This window comes from Triticum urartu, chromosome 7 (genome assembly GCF_003073215.2).
Source record: "Triticum urartu cultivar G1812 chromosome 7, Tu2.1, whole genome shotgun sequence".
NCBI classification, from domain to species: domain Eukaryota; kingdom Viridiplantae; phylum Streptophyta; class Magnoliopsida; order Poales; family Poaceae; genus Triticum; species Triticum urartu.
In genome coordinates this window covers 61,785,010-61,802,968 of record NC_053028.1, presented here as the reverse complement: position 1 = coordinate 61,802,968, position 17,959 = coordinate 61,785,010, and the positions used below count along the sequence as shown (strand labels likewise).

General features: G+C 41.2%; 1 protein-coding gene across 1 annotated transcript in view; it reads right to left on the bottom strand.

The window, feature by feature from the left end:
* Positions 1-7,701: 7,701 nt before the first annotated feature.
* LOC125518353 (PHD finger protein ALFIN-LIKE 3-like) overlaps positions 7,702-17,959 on the bottom strand; it is a 44,542-nt gene continuing 34,284 nt past the window's right edge. Inside the window, exons 2-3 of the mRNA XM_048683228.1 lie at positions 10,049-10,271; positions 7,702-8,149 (exon numbers count right to left, since the gene is read on the bottom strand). Coding sequence (XP_048539185.1) covers positions 7,702-8,149; positions 10,049-10,271 — 671 coding nt within the window. The remainder of the gene's footprint in view (positions 8,150-10,048; positions 10,272-17,959) is intronic.

The window sequence follows — 17,959 nt, the reverse complement described above, 5'->3', positions numbered from 1 at the left end:
CCTGTCCTTATTATTTAATTACAGTAAGCAATCACTTATGGCCTTTACTATGTCGATCCCACATTATGGCCTTCACTGTGTGAAAGTATTAGAAGACTGAATTTACACTTAGCAAACATCAGATGGCATTTACTGTGTATTTCAAGAAGTACCTTGTAGTGGCAGCAAATCTGGCAATTAAGACTTTTTTTTCTACAGACGGTCATCCAAACTACCTGGTATGAACAGCGGTAACATCTTATAATACTAACATGTAGTGCTTCATTTAACTCATTTTTGTACAACATACTATTGTATCGAAAACTTTAATGCAATTAACTATTGAATTTTTCTTCATCAGGATTGAGCGATCTGGCATATAATTATGTTCTTCTGAAACTCGGTGGTTCAGATAATGGAAGATATGACAGGGAAGAGCCTGACATAGTAAGGATTGATTTTCTGGTCCTACCACGAGGTAGCTCAACCAATCTGAATTTTATGTAGATTATTTCAGGATCTTCCCGTGCAGGTAATTCTGTCGTATGTAGTTCTGAATTTCATTTAGATTGACCTTGAAGTATTTGGAGATATGATGCACTTATCTTGACTGAACGAATTTATGTGCGAATGTTCCTGGAGCCCCCCCACCCCCTGGGTCGGAAAATTAAACAACGTGTTAGTCTTTCGTTTAGCAATAGAAAGAACTCAGTAACTAACATGGTGGTTTTAGCTGGATACCAACCTTTCAGCTAGAAAGAACAGGAATAATGCCAACCTTTCAGCTGGATCAAAACAAGATAGGGCATGAAAGAACCAAGCTAATGTGTTCCCACTTGCCAGATGCACTCACATGTTCCTTACCACTCATCTCCTTAATTCATTCTTGTAAACATGTGATGAGTGCAGATTTTGGGTGGAGATGGAGATGGTGGCAAGCGGGAGATGCCAAGGATTGGGTTTACACAACACGTCCACTATAACGTTTATTTTCCATGTACATTCACAGATTTTTGGCCTTCCGGTGATGCAACTGTGAGTGTGTACGGTGTGAACACTACATATAACACACTGTTGGTTTTCGTTGCAGCTTAGCAATGTCGTCTATCTATGTAAAATGAAATGAGATAGAATGGTGTAGCCATTGATGATTGGTGGAGAAATTAACAGAGGTGTCTCGCAAGATAGCTTTTTAGATTTTAATCTTAATTATGCATGTGCTCCAAAATAATAATCAAACATATTTGTGCTTATATGCATATAATAACAGTAGCAAGAGTATATAACATTTTAGTGGAAACTAGAACAACGAGTTTTTTTTGCATATATAAATAGATACACAAACAAAAATACTACACCCCACACAATTAGTGTTTCACGCCACCTCGTGCTCATGAACAAGCTCTGACACGATCAGTTCATCCACGTCATCTGCCTCAACCCCGATTCCCCCATCCTGTCGTGGTTAGCACCACCCACTCATCATCAGTAAAGCCGAGATGGCCAAGAGGGCCGCCACACAATGGAGGGACTCATGGGACAGGGAACCATGGTTATGTAGCCCCTTGGCACTCAACTTTGATGACAACGGGTCAATGCCACGTCCGGGCCGAGCGGCCATCGCCGGTGTGCAGCTCCGCCATCATGGGATCTAGGTTGTTCATCGGGCCAGCTGATGAAAGGCACCAAATGAAGAAGAGAGGGACATCAACAATGGAGGTGTGTCTTGGTTCTCCCTCATCAAACACTTTACCGACATAACTTCTCAAGGGGGCATGCTACCATTGTGTTTTACTTAGAATGGCTAGAGCAGAACTGGTCATGGGTAGAATTAGTGTGCGAGACGTCAAGTGAACGGAATTAAATTAAGTTAGCTAGTGACCAACGGAATTAAATTAAGTTAGTCACCACGGGTTGAATTAGCACTAAGCTAAGGCGGTTGCCGCCTTTGCCCCTTGATGCTGGCCTCCCACGGTGGCATTGATCGCTGGCTCATTTAAAACATGAGTTCGTGGATTTTGTGATAAAAGTGAGGGTTGAGAGTGAGCGGGATGGGGGTAGAGTTGGTATGTTCAGTCAAGGCTGTCTAGGTGGAATATTTTCCTTACATTAAAAATGCGGGGAATTTCCTTTCACTAGAGATGGCTTTGCAGAAAATTGTATGAGAGGGTGGTTCATTCATTTTCATCAAGTCATGCATTTTTTTGGCAAGGATAGGAGGGTAAATGCTTTGGTTGGTTGATTCAAGAGTTAATAATGGACACGGTGGTGTATCAGTTGCATGCCCAACAAAAGACATTATATTTTTGTTTCGTGGTAATGCACGAGATTGAACTATATGTTACAACGTGGCAATGGCTCAGCAGATATGGGGTCTGCCTTCTTGGAGGGGCGTCCTGGGCGGCACATGCCTCGTCCCCCTTGATGGCGTTGGTGGATCAACACAGAAACCGCAGGGGGGGGGGTAGGATGAGGGCGAGCGGGGTGATTGGCGGAGGTCTTCTCCTAGGTTGTCTTTGTCGAAGTACAGTCTGAAGGAGAAAATGTGCCATGACGAAAGTGAGGTGGGCTTCATCAAATTTTAAAAGAGAGACCTCCAACAAGAAATATCCCGCTACAACGGGAAAACGATCGGGAAGGGGAGGGTCTGGCAGGAAAAGGGAATGGTGTGTCCTAGGGTGGATTTGTTGTGTTGGGACCGCGTGTTGGAGATAACATGACGGATAGTTCGGACAACCATATTTCTCCTCCACATATGGACTGAATTTTGGGAGCCCGGACTGTTCAGACGATTGGATTTTGGGGAGCTGGGCACCCATTTATGTCTGAATGTGTTCGGACTTATGACTTATGAGAGAGAAATAATATTCGATCTTGGAGACGACTTTAAACATTTGTATGATTCATTTATATGCACTGTAGTCCATAGTAATGCAAGGTGTACTACTAGTTTCTATTGGGGAGTTGATCTTACGGCTAGCATCGAACAGGAATATATGAACTAATTGTTGCCGCCGAGAACCAATGCCTCCAGAGCTAGCTATCCTTGGCGTACACAGATGGCGGCAAGCTGCCGCTACATGAGCTTCCAAGGCTCCCTTCCTGTTACACACTTGCAGAACTCCAAATCGATGTTGTTTACCCTGTGGATGAGACGGTGAAGATCTAGGCCCTGCAAGCTTTTTCACATGTTGTGCAGAAATTTGTTCCTCATATAGTCATTGTTCGATGAATTGTTTTTATCATTGTAAATAATTTTATGTTACTATTATTCATTCATTTTTTTCTCTAAAGCTCACATAATCTATTTTTAATATTTGAGGAGCTTTAAGTCCACGTTATACACGTCTACACTACATTTCACAAGTGGAAGTTTGTTCTTGCAGCAATTAAATGCCTCGGAGCTCTTCAAGATTGTTGCAAACAAATATTAAAAGAGCATAAAAGCGCTCATCTGGGTTAATTTAAAAAAACATACTTCTCTTACATTATCAGGTTAACATTGTAACATGAATTCTTTAATATATCCCAACCAAATGCAAAAAGAATGTAATGCCTCTCTCACTACCTTTGTAGTTAAGCATTTTTCATACAAAGGGCCGGTGACTGCATACACAACAATAAAGGAAGCATGCACATATTATATCCTACTCTCCGATCTCTTCGCCGATGCAGTCAGCACACTTGAATTCTTTGAGATGTTTTGCTTCTATGGCAGTTATGTTCACATATTTGCCATGGAACCACTGGTCACATATGTCACAGCATATCCAAAAGGCGTTGGCATGGTACTGAGCACTACAGGTTTCACAAAAGTATGTAACTTCATGATCATTTTCTTTGTCTTCAGCAGGCTTCCTAGAGTCCTTGTTTGGAGAATATAAATTTTGCATCGACTCTTGAGATGGTGGCACGTTCTCTTCAGCAGGTGTGATAGAGTCAAGCATGTCTATTGTAAAAAAAAATGCCAGAGATTGGATTATTAGTTTGCGTGTTTGTTTTAGATTTGGGCGGTACAATTTTGTCACATTAGTTAACAGTTTTTTGCATGAAGCACCCATGCCATGCATATGGCTGGTGTTGGGTGGTCATACTAGTTATGGACTGTTCACATAGGCTCCATTGAGAAACTTCGAACATGTATTCCTGAGTACACTTTTTCTCATACAAATGCGTCTGTTACCAGAAGAGCGAGATGATCTTAATATATCAGATTCTCTTATTACTTTTGACTTCAATATAGTTATCCACAATTATCTACTCCTAACTATATTTCGGTGAAAGATGTTTAAAAATAATCCTAGAGGCTCTGCCCTTTCCCATCTAAACAGAACTAAGGTCTGTCCTCCTGGGCAAGAAAAGCCAATCGCAATTGTGATGCCTTAGAAGCCACTCCGCAAGCTTTAAAATATTAATGCATGTCTCTTAATTACATACTGTCTGCTATTGCCAGTGCAGAATTAGCGTGAAATTCTCCTATTCGATTCTCTCCATCGTATCTTTAATTAGTCATTTTTTATGTTTTGTATCTGTGTTCTATAACTTTAAAAGATTTCCTCAACTATTAGGAGAACAAACTCTCATAGATACATGTAATTCTGATTGATTTGTGTTAGTTAGAACAATATTGAATATGCTTTGTGTCGATAGTCATTCGGACCATATACTATAGATATTAGCAAAGTGATTTGACAAGAGATTTAGTTAATTTAACAGCGTTGCTATGTTCTGATTACTCTTATTGGTCATTAGCCACGTGAGTGTAATTAGAATATGATGTGCCGTCATGATAACTCTGTATAAGATGCAGTTAAATTGCACTGGCCATACCTATTGAACGAAGTCCTATACGTATCTTTCACTAAAGGTCTTAACCAGTGTTGCTAAGGTCAATCTCATGTTCAGCGGACAAAGTGTGTTCCAAGTCTGGTCCTGGTCTAATATAACTAAATGGAGCCAACCCCAGTCAATGATGTGTCATGTTCGGAAATACTAGACAACCAAACGTGCACAAGAGCAATGATGAGCTACCAATTCACTACAGTCCCACACTCGTTGTCAGCAACTCAATTATTCAGTCACCGTGCTTCGCGTACTAGGTTCTGGACCATGGTGCAACTGTTGACCATACAGTTTAGCCACCTGCCTCACACAAACGACGCATCTTCTGCGGGATCGGGGGCAAGAAGTGTCTGCTCCAAACCAGGGACTTAACCATGTGGAGATCGGGTAATTCCACTGACTATACAGAGGATATTTCAGACAAACTTAATAAGAGATAAATTAAGAAATGTTTTTATCTCTCGCGACTGCCTTTATGGCGATCTCTGGTCTCGTTGTATTAAATTAATGTGGTGTACAAAAGTTTGCTTCGAACGCTTCTCGATAAACCGCAAGTACGCACTATCTCTCTTAGATAGCCTATGGTACGGGGAGATTATGGCATTTGCCACCGAATAAGTGAGACCCCAATGTCTGGGCATTTCCTACGTTAGCGGGGAAAAATACTTAGGTGTGAACCCAACGCTAATACCTGACATGTTAGACCTTTCATGAAAAAATGCTGCGAACTATTTCAAATGATGAATTAACCAATCAGTGTCCCCTGACTTCTGATCATTATCGGGCCTGGAGGTGATTCGCTATTGACATGAAGTAGCACACCAGACAATGTAGACTATTAATAATTGCTATAAGTTACATCTTCTATCAATCTGGAATTATTGGGCATCACACCAAAAATTATATATCATGCGCATTGATTTCACACACTTGTCAATTGGAAAAGTCTATGCATGCAAAAAATACAAGCCACTAATGGACGGTGTTGTTTGTAACTCGATACTCTTTTTCCTTTGTCTAATACAAAAGTAAACACGGTCGTATATCTGAAAATAACCTTTTTCCCAAAGAAATATGTTTGAAAGTAACTGATCAAACTATTGGCCTAAATTCCTCTTTGTTTCAATACAGAACTACGCTACCCCGTGCAATAGCACTGGATTTTGATGAATATTTTTTCTTCATGATAAAATCTGGATTCTGAATGAATTCAGCTGTCCTGGCCGTATTTAACATAATAATTTTTATTCACGGATTAAAAACGGATCAAGAAAATGTCTGGGACAGACAGGATCATAAAATTCGTACTACGGTGCCACAGAGATGCCGCTTAGCTTAGGTTTAAAAACCTCCAAATGCATATCTATAGTTCCTATGCTCCTCATAAGAAATAAACACAGTTGTATCCGACCAGGGAATCAAGAGATGTAGCAAGTATTTGCTGCCATTAGGAACCAGGAGCAGTTACTATTCACACAAGAGTCTTTTGACGGCTTGATGGTGCAACCGGCGCCACGCTCTTATGCCTCTGAATTTGCTCAGCCACGACTGCCTATGAGCCCTACATAGCGCATTCTCCACTGCATACACCTAACATACATTCATACAGAGCATCACCTCTTGTTAGTGAGACGAAGTACTATAATATCTCGATTAGCCGCGAATCACTAATCATGCTTGCATGGACGACTAGCTCGCCATGAACCAGATACTCGGTGACATTTATCTGCTCTCAAGTGCGTTGCACCAACGTGTGAAAGAACAGGCGGTAGCTGGGGGTGGGAAAGAACATCCTATATGACTAGCGGTACAGGCCTGACGCTCCTCCATGCCGCAGCAAGCACAAAGAACGCCGGACCGAGTGACGCCCAATTGTCAGGGACTCGCACCCATGGCGCCACAGCCAATTACTGTGTTGCGGGTGCCGGCCTGAACCGACAAAGATTTTTCGCCCGACCCCCGCACCGCTTGGGGTTAACTTGCTAGGACTAAACATGGGACGTCAGTTGGTGTGACGCCGGGCCTCCTCTTCTTAGGGAACGGACGCTCTCCTGAAAGGATGTACTCCATGTAAGCACTCCTCTCGCGAAATTGTAAAATAACTGGCAGACATCAGGATCTGTCTGGGCAGAGCAGCATCATTGTCGTCATAGTACTTGAAGGTGTTTTGGGTGTTTGGGGTGTGGTTTAGTTGTCGCTGTGGGTCTTGTTCTAATTGTTGGTGTTGCCGCGATTGTACTTTGGTCTTTATTCTGCTGGTGCTGCGTTGTTGTGCACTGTTTGTTTTGTTAGGGTTTTGTTTCTTTTGTATTTTGTTCATTTTTTTTAAGCTGTGTGGTTGTTTGTGGTTGTTTGTATGTTCAGTAACGTGCCATTATTGCTCTTTGTTGTTGCTTAAACCATTACAGTTTTGGTGATTTATATTTGGTTTTCTTTTTGTTGTTTTTTTTTGGGTTCGTTTGTTGTCTTATTGTGTTTGTTGTTTGTCTTTTGTTATGCTTTAGGGTGTATGTGGAGTGGTGTGGTTGTTTGGTATGCGGGAATTCAGAGGCATAGGGGCGTGGTGGAATTCAGAGGCATAAGAGCGTGGCGCCGGTTGCTGGAAATCATCGCTTTGGCATTTGTTTCTTCTTTTTGGGCTGATTGTCGTGTTTTTGCCCATCAGTGATATCACAGTTCTGTCAAGTGGTTGCTATATTAATATAGCAAGGCGAAAGCCTTGTTTCAAGAGTCAAGACATTGTAAACTGAATTCTTAAATATATCCCAACGGAATGGGAAAAGAATGTAATGCCTCTCTCACTACCTTTCTAGTTAATCATTTTTCATACAAAGGGTGACTGCATACCCTAAAATAAAGGAATGGTGTACATATTATATCCTACTCTCCGATCACCTCGCGGATGCAGTCAGGACACTTGTATTCTTTGATATGTTCTGCTTCAGAGGCAGTTACGTTCACACATTTTCCATGGAACCACCAGTCACATTCGTCACAACCAATCCAAAAGGCATTGGCATGATACGGAGCATTACAAGATCCGCAAAAGTCGGTAACTTCATTATCCGTTTGTTTGTCTTCAGCAGGCTTCCTAGAGTCCCTGTTTGGAGCAGACAAAACTTGCATCGAGTCTTGAGAAGGTGGCACGTTCTCTTCAGCAGGTGTGATAGAGTCTACATCTGGATTGGACACATTCTCTTGAGTTGGTGCGTTCGACTCCCTCTTTGCATTGTAACGCGCAAATGTTGATAGCCAAGGAAGATCATAAGAGAGATAGTATTCGTCATGGACTGTTCGCATCTCGTTTACCATATCAAATAAATGTATCCTAAACGAGAAAGTAAACCAACATCACCAAATCAGCAATTGGCTTCGCAAGCAATATGTAACACATGACATTCTTGATGCATGGAGGAACTATATAAGCACAAAAACATAATGATTTAAATAGAAGACGAAGATCACCCCTAATAAGAATATATAGCCCATTATTTAATGCTGAGGCTCTAATAATTGGTTCTGCAGGACTACTGTTGAAGCTGTATTCTCTCTCGTATTTGTTAAATGGAAAAAACAAGATATTATGTCAAAAAAGAATCTTTTATACGCTTGATTAAAAGTATAGGAATTACATTCAGTTTTGTTAGATAGAAGTTACAGGTTTTTGCACTTTTTGCTGCATTCAAAGATTCTTCTACATGCACTTGCTTTATCACTAGTAGAAAAAGGGCCTTCAGTCCCGGTTTCATAAGGGCCTTTAGTCCCGGTTCTGGAACCGGGACTAAAGGGTCGGTACTAATGCCTCCCTTTAGTCCCGGTTCAATCCAGAACCGGGACTAAAGGGCGCGGCCACGTGGAGCTCCACCTTTAGTCCCGGTTGGTAACACCCCTAGTCTGTAATCACCACCCCTCATCACTTCTCAATTTATCCTCTAATCACCCCTCATCATTCCAAATCATCTAACTTCCCGAACGGTCACCCATCCTCCCACTCCCCCAGCCTGAGCACGCTTAACTTCCGGGTTCTATTCTCCCTCGCTCCAAGTCTGCACTTGTTGTTTTCCTAACAATACTAAGATGTCAATCCTATTAACCTTCAGGAATTTTGCTTGAGCATGAAGTGACACATTTCATAGTTTTATTTTGAAACTATTGTTTTAAAAAACAATAATTATTTAGTAACACTAATATTTCTTGAATAATTAGTTTGACCATTGTTTGACCACAGTTTGACCAGATTTGACCAAAATTGAAATAACTGAAATAATTATTTAGTAACACTAATATTCTAGAATAATTAGTTTGACCATTGTTTGACCACAGTTTGCCCACTGTTTGAATTTTTTTCGATTTTTTTCACTCTAGATCTTAAAAGCCCCGTAACTTTTTTCTATTAGGTTTTTGAGGATTTTGAAAATGTTTAACGGGGTTCCCCCCGTTAAATTCGGATGTAACTTTTCGAGTAGATGATTTTTCATATAAAAAACTTTTTCATCCGAGTTAGTATGCAAAAGTTATGCCCATTTTTACAAATTTCAGAGAGATTTTGCAAATAAAGTCAAAATTCACATTTGCAAATTTTCCCAACAACTAGACCACATATCACATGGGAAACTTATTTTCTTTTATTTTTTTGACATTTCCATCATTTTCTTTTATTTTTTTAAACTGAAAAGGCGATCCAGGGGGGGGGGTAGAGTTTGAAAATGGGACCTTTAGTACCGGTTCGTGGCACGAACCGGGACTAAAGGTCTCAACCCATTAGTCCCGGTTCGTGCCTCAAACCGGGACTAAAGGTCTAATCTTTAGTCCCGGTTTGAGGCACGAACCGGGACCAATGGTTGTGGGCCAGGAGCGAGGCCCATTGGTCCCGGTTCATCCCACCAACCGGGACCAAAAGGTCCAGATGAACCGGGACCAATGGCCCACGTGGCCCGGCCGGCCCCCTGGGCTCACGAACCGGGACCAATGCCCCCATTGGTCCCGGTTCTGGACTGAACCGGGACTAATGGGCTGACCTGGCCTGGACCAAAGCCCTATTTTCTACTAGTGTATGTGTTGTGAAATTATTGGTTACGTTTCTCGGAGGTAGATTGCCCATATAAATGTCCTAAATGTTAAGTGCTCAAAAAACTGTTTGTGAAACGAAGTAGTAGTAGTGGTGGTGATGGTGGTGGTGGTGGTGGTGATAGTAGTAGTAGTAGCAACAACAATAGTAGTAACATACCTTTGGTTGGCAGCGAGATAAGTGGACAAGAAAAAGGTGACGGCCATGAGCCACGAGTCGGAATGGTGGGCGACGAGTGTCAGGTAGTCAAAACGGTTCATATAATCTCGCCGGCGGTTGATGCCTCGTGTCGGCACCGGCAGGCCTGGCGGCACCATCTCCTCCGGCAGCGTCAACTCCCAACTACCATCCGGGTACCCGTACAAGCACATTGGCTCTTTACCTGAAGCGAGAAAATGAATCACACCACAACATCAGCCAGTGATCTGCACACCTCGCCATCTTATATTTACTAATTGTAATTGAGGGCACCATATGAGATTTACATTAATTTAAGAAAAACTACCTCACCAAACAATCGATTTGACAAAAAGTCATTATATTATTCAAACAGGTTTGATGTAGGTACATGTCAAACAACTCTATTGTAAAAAAAGCTGATGGTTATTCAAACAGGTTTGATGTAGTCTCCTACCGGATTGATACCTTGGTTCTCAAAAACTGAGGGATATACTTACTCTACTTTGCTGCATCACCCTTTTCTCTTCAAGGGAAAACCAACGTAGTGCTCAAGAGGTAGCAAGAAGGATTTCTGGAACCGTTGCCGGGGAGATCTACGCACAAGTCAAGACATACCAAGTACCCATCACGAACTCTTATCCCTCGCATTACATTATTTGCCATTTGCCTCTCGTTTTCTTCTCTCCCACTTCACCTTTGACTTTTCTTTGCCTTCTTCCCGTATGTATCTTTGTTTGTGTTTCCATGTGCATTCTATTTGCTTGCATCTTTTCTTGCTAAAAATCTATTGATATGGATCCACTTAAAGTGTTCTACTTGGATCATCTTTGATCCTTATGCGCTCGTGCTAAAACCCCAACTAGCCTAGTTCAGGGGAAATCTTTAGATGAGCATGCTCATTTTGTGCGTCACCGTTTGTCTGAAAAGGGGAGACTCTTATGGGATCAAATAAACAGATTGATATGTTATGCTTGGAATCTTTGTGAAATTTATGATTTTACTTGTTGATCTAAGAACCCTAAAAAACACCTCCCCTACCTATGTGAGTTTAATGATAATGGAATCTTATCTTCATATGCAAAGGGTGTTTATAATTACTACGTTATCAAACTAATTGAAGAATGTGTTGCTTTTAAGGATGCTTATGAAGTTTCTTATTTCATTGAAAAGTATGATTTTACCCTCTACGAATCTGAAAATTTTGACATACTTAAATATTTCTATGAAAACTATGCTCATAATGTCTATGTCAAAGAATTTATTGAAAGAATTACCGTTCCTCTGGAAGAAAATAATGATATGCAAGAATCTATAGATAATTATGATTCCGATGATTTGATTGAAATATCCCTTGATGAACATGATGCTTGCTATTCTTGTGGCCATGATGCCAATATTTATGAAGATGAATTTGCTATAGTTCCTTATGTTAAACATGAGATCGTTGCTATTGCACCCATATTTGATATTTCCTTCGAAGAAAAGCATGATTGCAATGATGCTATTATAAATTCTCTTAATGTCAATTGTGTTAATGATATGCAAAACCTCAAGCTTGGGGATGCTAGTTTTGCTATGACTACTATTTGTTGCAATGATCATGATTGGGGTGATTCTTCTCTTGATCTTGAAAATTTATTTAAGCCCCATGATGAATATGAGATTGATAATAGTGTTTGAAATATTATTTGAAGTGGGTATGGAAAAGTGTCAACTTTAGATCCCACATATTTGGAGAATGTTCAATCTTATGAAGTTTTTGATAAAAGTGGGTTTGGAGAGGTCATGACTTTAGTTAATGTTAATCCCACTATTTTGGAAGAGTGTCAACTTTGCATACATGTGGATCGTGCTAACAATATGTTTTGTGATAGCTATATTGTTGAATTTGATTATGATCCTACATGTAATTATTATGAGAGAGGAAAATATGGTTGTATAAATTTTCATGTTACTAAATTACCTCTTGTTATGTTGAGATTGCTATTGTTTCTTTCCGCTTCCTTGCATATGCTAGTTTTTGCTTTCCTTGATAATTTGTTTTCCTATAAGATGCCTATGCATAGAAAGTATGTTAGACTTAGATGTGTTTGTCACGTGTTTTATGATGCTCTCTTTGTGCTTCAATTCTTGTCCTTCATGTGAGCATCATCGAACTTGTCAATGCCTAGCTAGGGGCGTTAAACAATAGCGCTTGTTGGGAGGCAACCGAATTTTATTTTTTTCTTGCTTTTTGGTTTTGTTTAGTAATAAATAATTCATCTATCCTCTGTTTAGATGTGGTTTCATGCTTTTAATTAGAATTTGTGCCAAGTAGAACCTTTGGGAAGACTTGGGGAAGTTTTTGCGATCTTCCTGTAAAAACAGAAACTTTAGCGCTCACGAGATTTGCTGTCATTTTTACTGGAGAGTGCGATTAAGTTGATTCTTTTTGGAGATGATTAATAGACAAATTCTTAGAGTCCACAAATTTATTTAAGAATTGTTTTGGTTACATAAGTATTCGAAACCTACAGATTACAACAGACTGTTCTGTTTTTGACATATTCTATTTTTCGTGTGTTCTTTGCTTATTTTGATAAATCTATGGCTAGTATCGGAGGGGATGAACCATAGAGAAGTTGGAATACAGTAGTTTTAAAACCAATATAAATAAATAATGAGTTCATTAAAGTACCTTAGGTGGTGGTTTGTTTTCTTATACTAACGGAGCTCATGAGATTTTCTGTTGAGTTTTGTGTTGTGAAGTTTTCAAGTTTTCGGTAAAGATTTGATGGATTATGGAATAAGGAGTGGCAAGAGACTAAGCTTTGGGATTCCCAAGGCACCCAAAGGTAAAATTCAAGTACAACCAAAAGCCTAAGCTTGGGGATGCCCCGGAAGGCATCCTCTCTTTCGTCTTCGTCCATCGGTAACTTTACTTGAGGCTATATTTTTATTCACCACATGATATGTGTTTTGCTTGGAGCATCTTGTATGATTCGAGTCTTTGCTTTTTAGTTTACCACAATAATACTTTCTGTACACACCATTTGGGAGAGACACACATGAATCGGAATTTATTAGAATACTCTATGTGCTTCACTTATATCTTTTGAGCTAGATAATTTGCTCTAGTGCTTCACTTATATCTTTTAGAGCATGGTGGTGGTTTTATTTTATAGAAATTGTTGATCTTTCATGCTTAACTTGTATTATTTTGAGAGTCCTTTAGAACAGCATGGTAATTTTCTTTGGCTATAAAATTGGTCCTAATATGATAGGCATCCAAGATTGGTATAATAAAAACTTTCATAAAAAGGTGCATTGAATACTATGAGAAGTTTGATACCTGATAATTGTTTTGAGATATAAAGATGGTGATATTAGATTTTTGCTAGTTGAGTAGTTGTGAGTTTTATAAATACTTGTGTTGAAGATTTCAAGTCCCGTAGCATGCACGTATGGTAACCGTTGTGTAACAAATTTGAAACATGAGGTGTTCTTTGATTGTCTTCCTTATGAGTGGCGGTCGGGGACGAGCGATGGTCTTTTCCTACCAATCTATCCCCCTAGGAGCATGCATGTAATGGTTGGTTTTTGATGACTTGTAGATTTTTGCAATAAGTATGTGAGTTCTTTATGACTAATGTTGAGTCCATGTATTATACGCACTCTCACCTTTCCATCATTGCTAGCCTCTTCGGTACCATGCATTGCCCTTTCTCACCTTGAGAGTTGGTGCAAACTTCGCCGGTGCATCCAAACCCCATGATATGATACGCTCTATCACACATAAACCTCCTTATATCTTCCTCAAAACAGCCACCATACCTACCTATTATGGCATTTCCATAGCCATTCCGAGATATATTGCCATGCAACTTTCCACCGTTTCATTTATGACACGCTTCATCATTGTCATATTTCCTTGCATGATCCTATAGTTGACATCATATTTGGTGGCAAAGCCACCATGCATAATTTATCATACATGTCACTCTTGATTCATTGCCCTTCCCGGTACACGCCGGAGGCATTCATATAGAGTCATATTTTGTTCTAGTATCGAGTTCTAATCATTGAGTTGTAAATAAATAGAAGTGTGATTATCATCATTAATAAGCATTGTCCCAAATAAAAAAAGGAGAAGGGCCAAATAAAAAAAGGAAAGGCCCAAAAAAAGAAAAAAAAGACAATGCTACTATCTTTTTTTCCACACTTGTGCTTCAAAGTAGCACCATGATCTTTATCATAGAGAGTCTCTTGTTTTGTCACTTTCATATACTAGTGGGAATTTTTAATTATAGAAATTGGCTTGTATATTCCAAAAATGGGCTTCCTCAAATGCCCTAGGTCTTCGTGAGCAAGAAAGTTGGATGAACACCCACTTAGTTTCTTTTATTGAGCTTTCATACATTTATAGCTCTAGTGCATCCATTGCATGGCAATGCCTACTCCTTGCATTGACATCAATTGATGGGCATCTCCCTAGCCCGTTGATTAGCCGCGTCGATGTGAGAGTTTCTCCTTTTTTGTCTTCTCGACATAACCCCCATCATTATATTCTATTCCACCCATAGTGCTATATCCATGGCTCACACTCATGTATTGCGTGAAAATTGAAAAAAGTTTGAGATTACTAAAGTATGAAACAATTGCTTGGCTTGTCAGCGGGGTTGTGCATGATGAGAGCATTCTTGTGTGACAAAAATGGAGCATGACCAAACTATATGATTTTGTAGGGATGAACTTTCTTTGGCCATGTTATTTTTAGAAGACATGATTGCTTAGTTAGTATGCTTGAATTATTATTTTTATGTCAATATTAAACTTTTGTCTTGAATCTTTCGGATAGGAATATTCATGCCACAATAAAGAAAATTACATTGAGAATTATGCTAGGTAGCATTCCACATCAAAAATTCTATTTTTATCATTTACCAACTCGAGGATGAGCAGGAATTAAGCTTGGAGATGCTTGATATGTCTCCAACGTATCTATAATTTTGATTGTTCCATGCTATTATATTATCTATTCTGGATGTTTTATGGGCTTTATTATACACTTTTATATTATTTTTGGGACTATCCTACTAACCCAATGCCCAGTGCAAATTGCTGTTTTTTGCCTATTTCAGTGTTTCGCAGAAAAGGAATATCAAACGGAATCCAAACGGAATGAAACCTTCGGGGGAGTTATTTTTGGAACAAACGTGATCCAGGGCACTTGGAGTAGACGTCAAGAAAGGAGCGAGGAGGCCATGAGGTAGGGAGGCGCGCCTGCACACCCTGGGCGCGCCCCCCACCCTCGTAGGCCCCTCGCAGCTCCACCGACCTACTTCTTCCTCCTATATATATATCTATATACCCCAAAAACATCCAGGAGCACCACGAAACCCTATTTCCACCGCTGCAACCTTCTGTACCCAAGAGATCCCATCTTGGGGCCTTTTTCGGAGCTCCGCCGGAGGGGGAATCGATCACAGAGGGCTTCTACATCAACACCATAGCCTCTCCGATGATGTGTGAGTAGTTTACCACACACCTTCGGGTCCATAGTTATTAGCTAGATGGCTTGTTCTCTCTCTTTGGATCTCAATACAAAGTTCTCCTCGATTTTCTTGGAGATCTATTCGATGTAATTCTTTTTGCGGTGTGTTTGTCGAGATCCGGTGAATTGTGGGTTTATGATCAAGATTATCTATGAACAATATTTGATTCTTCTCTGAAATATTTTATGTATGATTTTTTATCTTTGCAAGTCTCTTTGAATTATCAGTTTGGTTTGGCCTACTAGATTGATCTTTCTTGCAATGGGAGAAGTGCTTGGCTTTGGGTTCAATCTTGCGGTGTCCTTTCCCAGTGACAGCAGGGGTAGCAAGGCACGTATTGTATTATTGCCATCGAGGATAAAAAGATGGGGTTTATATCATATTGCTTGAGTTTATCCCTCTACATCATGTCATCTTGCCTAATGCATTACTCTGGTCTTATGAACTTAATACTCTAGATGCATGGTGGATAGTGGTCGATGTGTGGATTAATAGTAGTAGATACAGAATAGTTTCGGTCTACTTGTCGCGGATGTGATGCCTATATACATGATCATATCTATATATTCTCATAATTATGCACTTTTCTATCAATTGCTCGACAGTAATTTGTTTACCCACCGTAATACTTATGTTATCTTGAGAGAAGCCACTAGTGAAACCTATGGCCCCGGGTCTATTTTCCATCATATAAGTTTACAATCTATTTTATTTTCCAATCTATATAATAAAAATACCAAAAATATTTATCTTATTATCTCTATCAAATCTCTCTCTCGTAAGTGACAATGAAGGGTGAGGGAGTCCTGGATTAGGGGGTGTTCGGGTAGCCGGACTATACCTTCAGCCAGACTCCTGGACTATGAAGATACAATATTGAAGACTTCGTCCCGTGTCCGGATGGGACTTCCTTGGCATGGAAGGCAAGCTTGGCGATGCGGATATTCAAGATCTCCTACCATTGTAACCGACTCTATGTAAGCCTAGCTAACCCTATCCGGTGTCTATATAAACCGGAGGGTTGTAGTCCGTAGGCAATCAACTCCATATACAACAATCATACCATAGGCTAGCTTCTAGGGTTTAGCCTCCTTGATCTCGTGGTAGATCTACTCTTGTACTACCCATATCATCAATATTAATCAAGCAGGACGTAGGGGGGTTTTACCTCCATCAAGAGGGCCCGAACCTGGGTAAAACATCGTGTTCCCTGCCTCCTGTTACCATCCGGCCTTGACGCATAGTTCGGGACCCCCTACCCGAGATCCGCCGGTTTTGACACCGACATTGGTGCTTTCATTGAGAGTTCCTCTGTGTCGTCGCCTTTAGGCCCGATGGCTCCTTTGATCATGAACAACGATGCGGTCCAGGGTGAGCCTTTGCTCCCCGGACAGATCTTCGTCTTCGGCGGCTTTGCTCTGCGGGCCGATTCGCTCGGCCACCTGGAGCAAGATCGAAAGCTACGCCCCTGGCCATCAAGTCGTTTGGAAGCTTAAACTACACCCTCGACATCCCGCGGAGACTTGATCTTCGATGGGCTCGAGCCACGGCCAAGCGCGCCGCACTATCTCGAGGGGCATGATCGCTCTGCTCCCGGACAGTGTCCGGGAGGCCCACACGCATCGGTTCCGACCCCTAACTCGGAGCCTATTGCGCCAATCGAGGATGAGCGGTTGGACGTCACCTCGGGGGCTGCGATCCCGAAAGCGATCGAGCCAAACGCTAGCCCCGCACTCTGCACGACCCGTGACTCTGAGGATCTGGACCCCTCCCCGGACTGCGAACCCCCCGCGCCCCTGCCAATCGAATCCGATTGGGCGCCGATAATGGAGTTCACCACCGCAGACATCTTTCAGCATTCGCCTTTTGGCAACATCCTGAATTCTTTTAAGTCTCTCTCTTTATCAGGAGAGCCCTGGCCGGACTACGGTCAGCGAGGGTGGGATACGGACGATGAGGAAATTCAAAGCCCACCCACCACCCACTTTGTAGCCACTGTCGACGATCTAACCGACATGCTTGACTTTAGCTCCGAAGACATCGACGGCATGGACGACGATGTAGGAGACGAACAGGAACCAGCACCTGTAGGGTGCTGGAAGGCCACCTCATCATATGACATATATATGGTGGATACTCCAAAAGACGGAGATGGCGATGGAACAGTGGGGGATGATGCCCCCAAGAAACAGCCAAAGCGCCGGCATCAGCGGCGCCGCTCTAAATCCCGCCAAAGCAAAAATGGTGATTCCGGCACGGGAGATAATACTACCCCGGATAGCGTCGAAGAACACCCACCTCAGCAAGATTCGGCACAGGAAGATGGAGAAGCCAGCCCTCATGAGAGAGCGGCAGA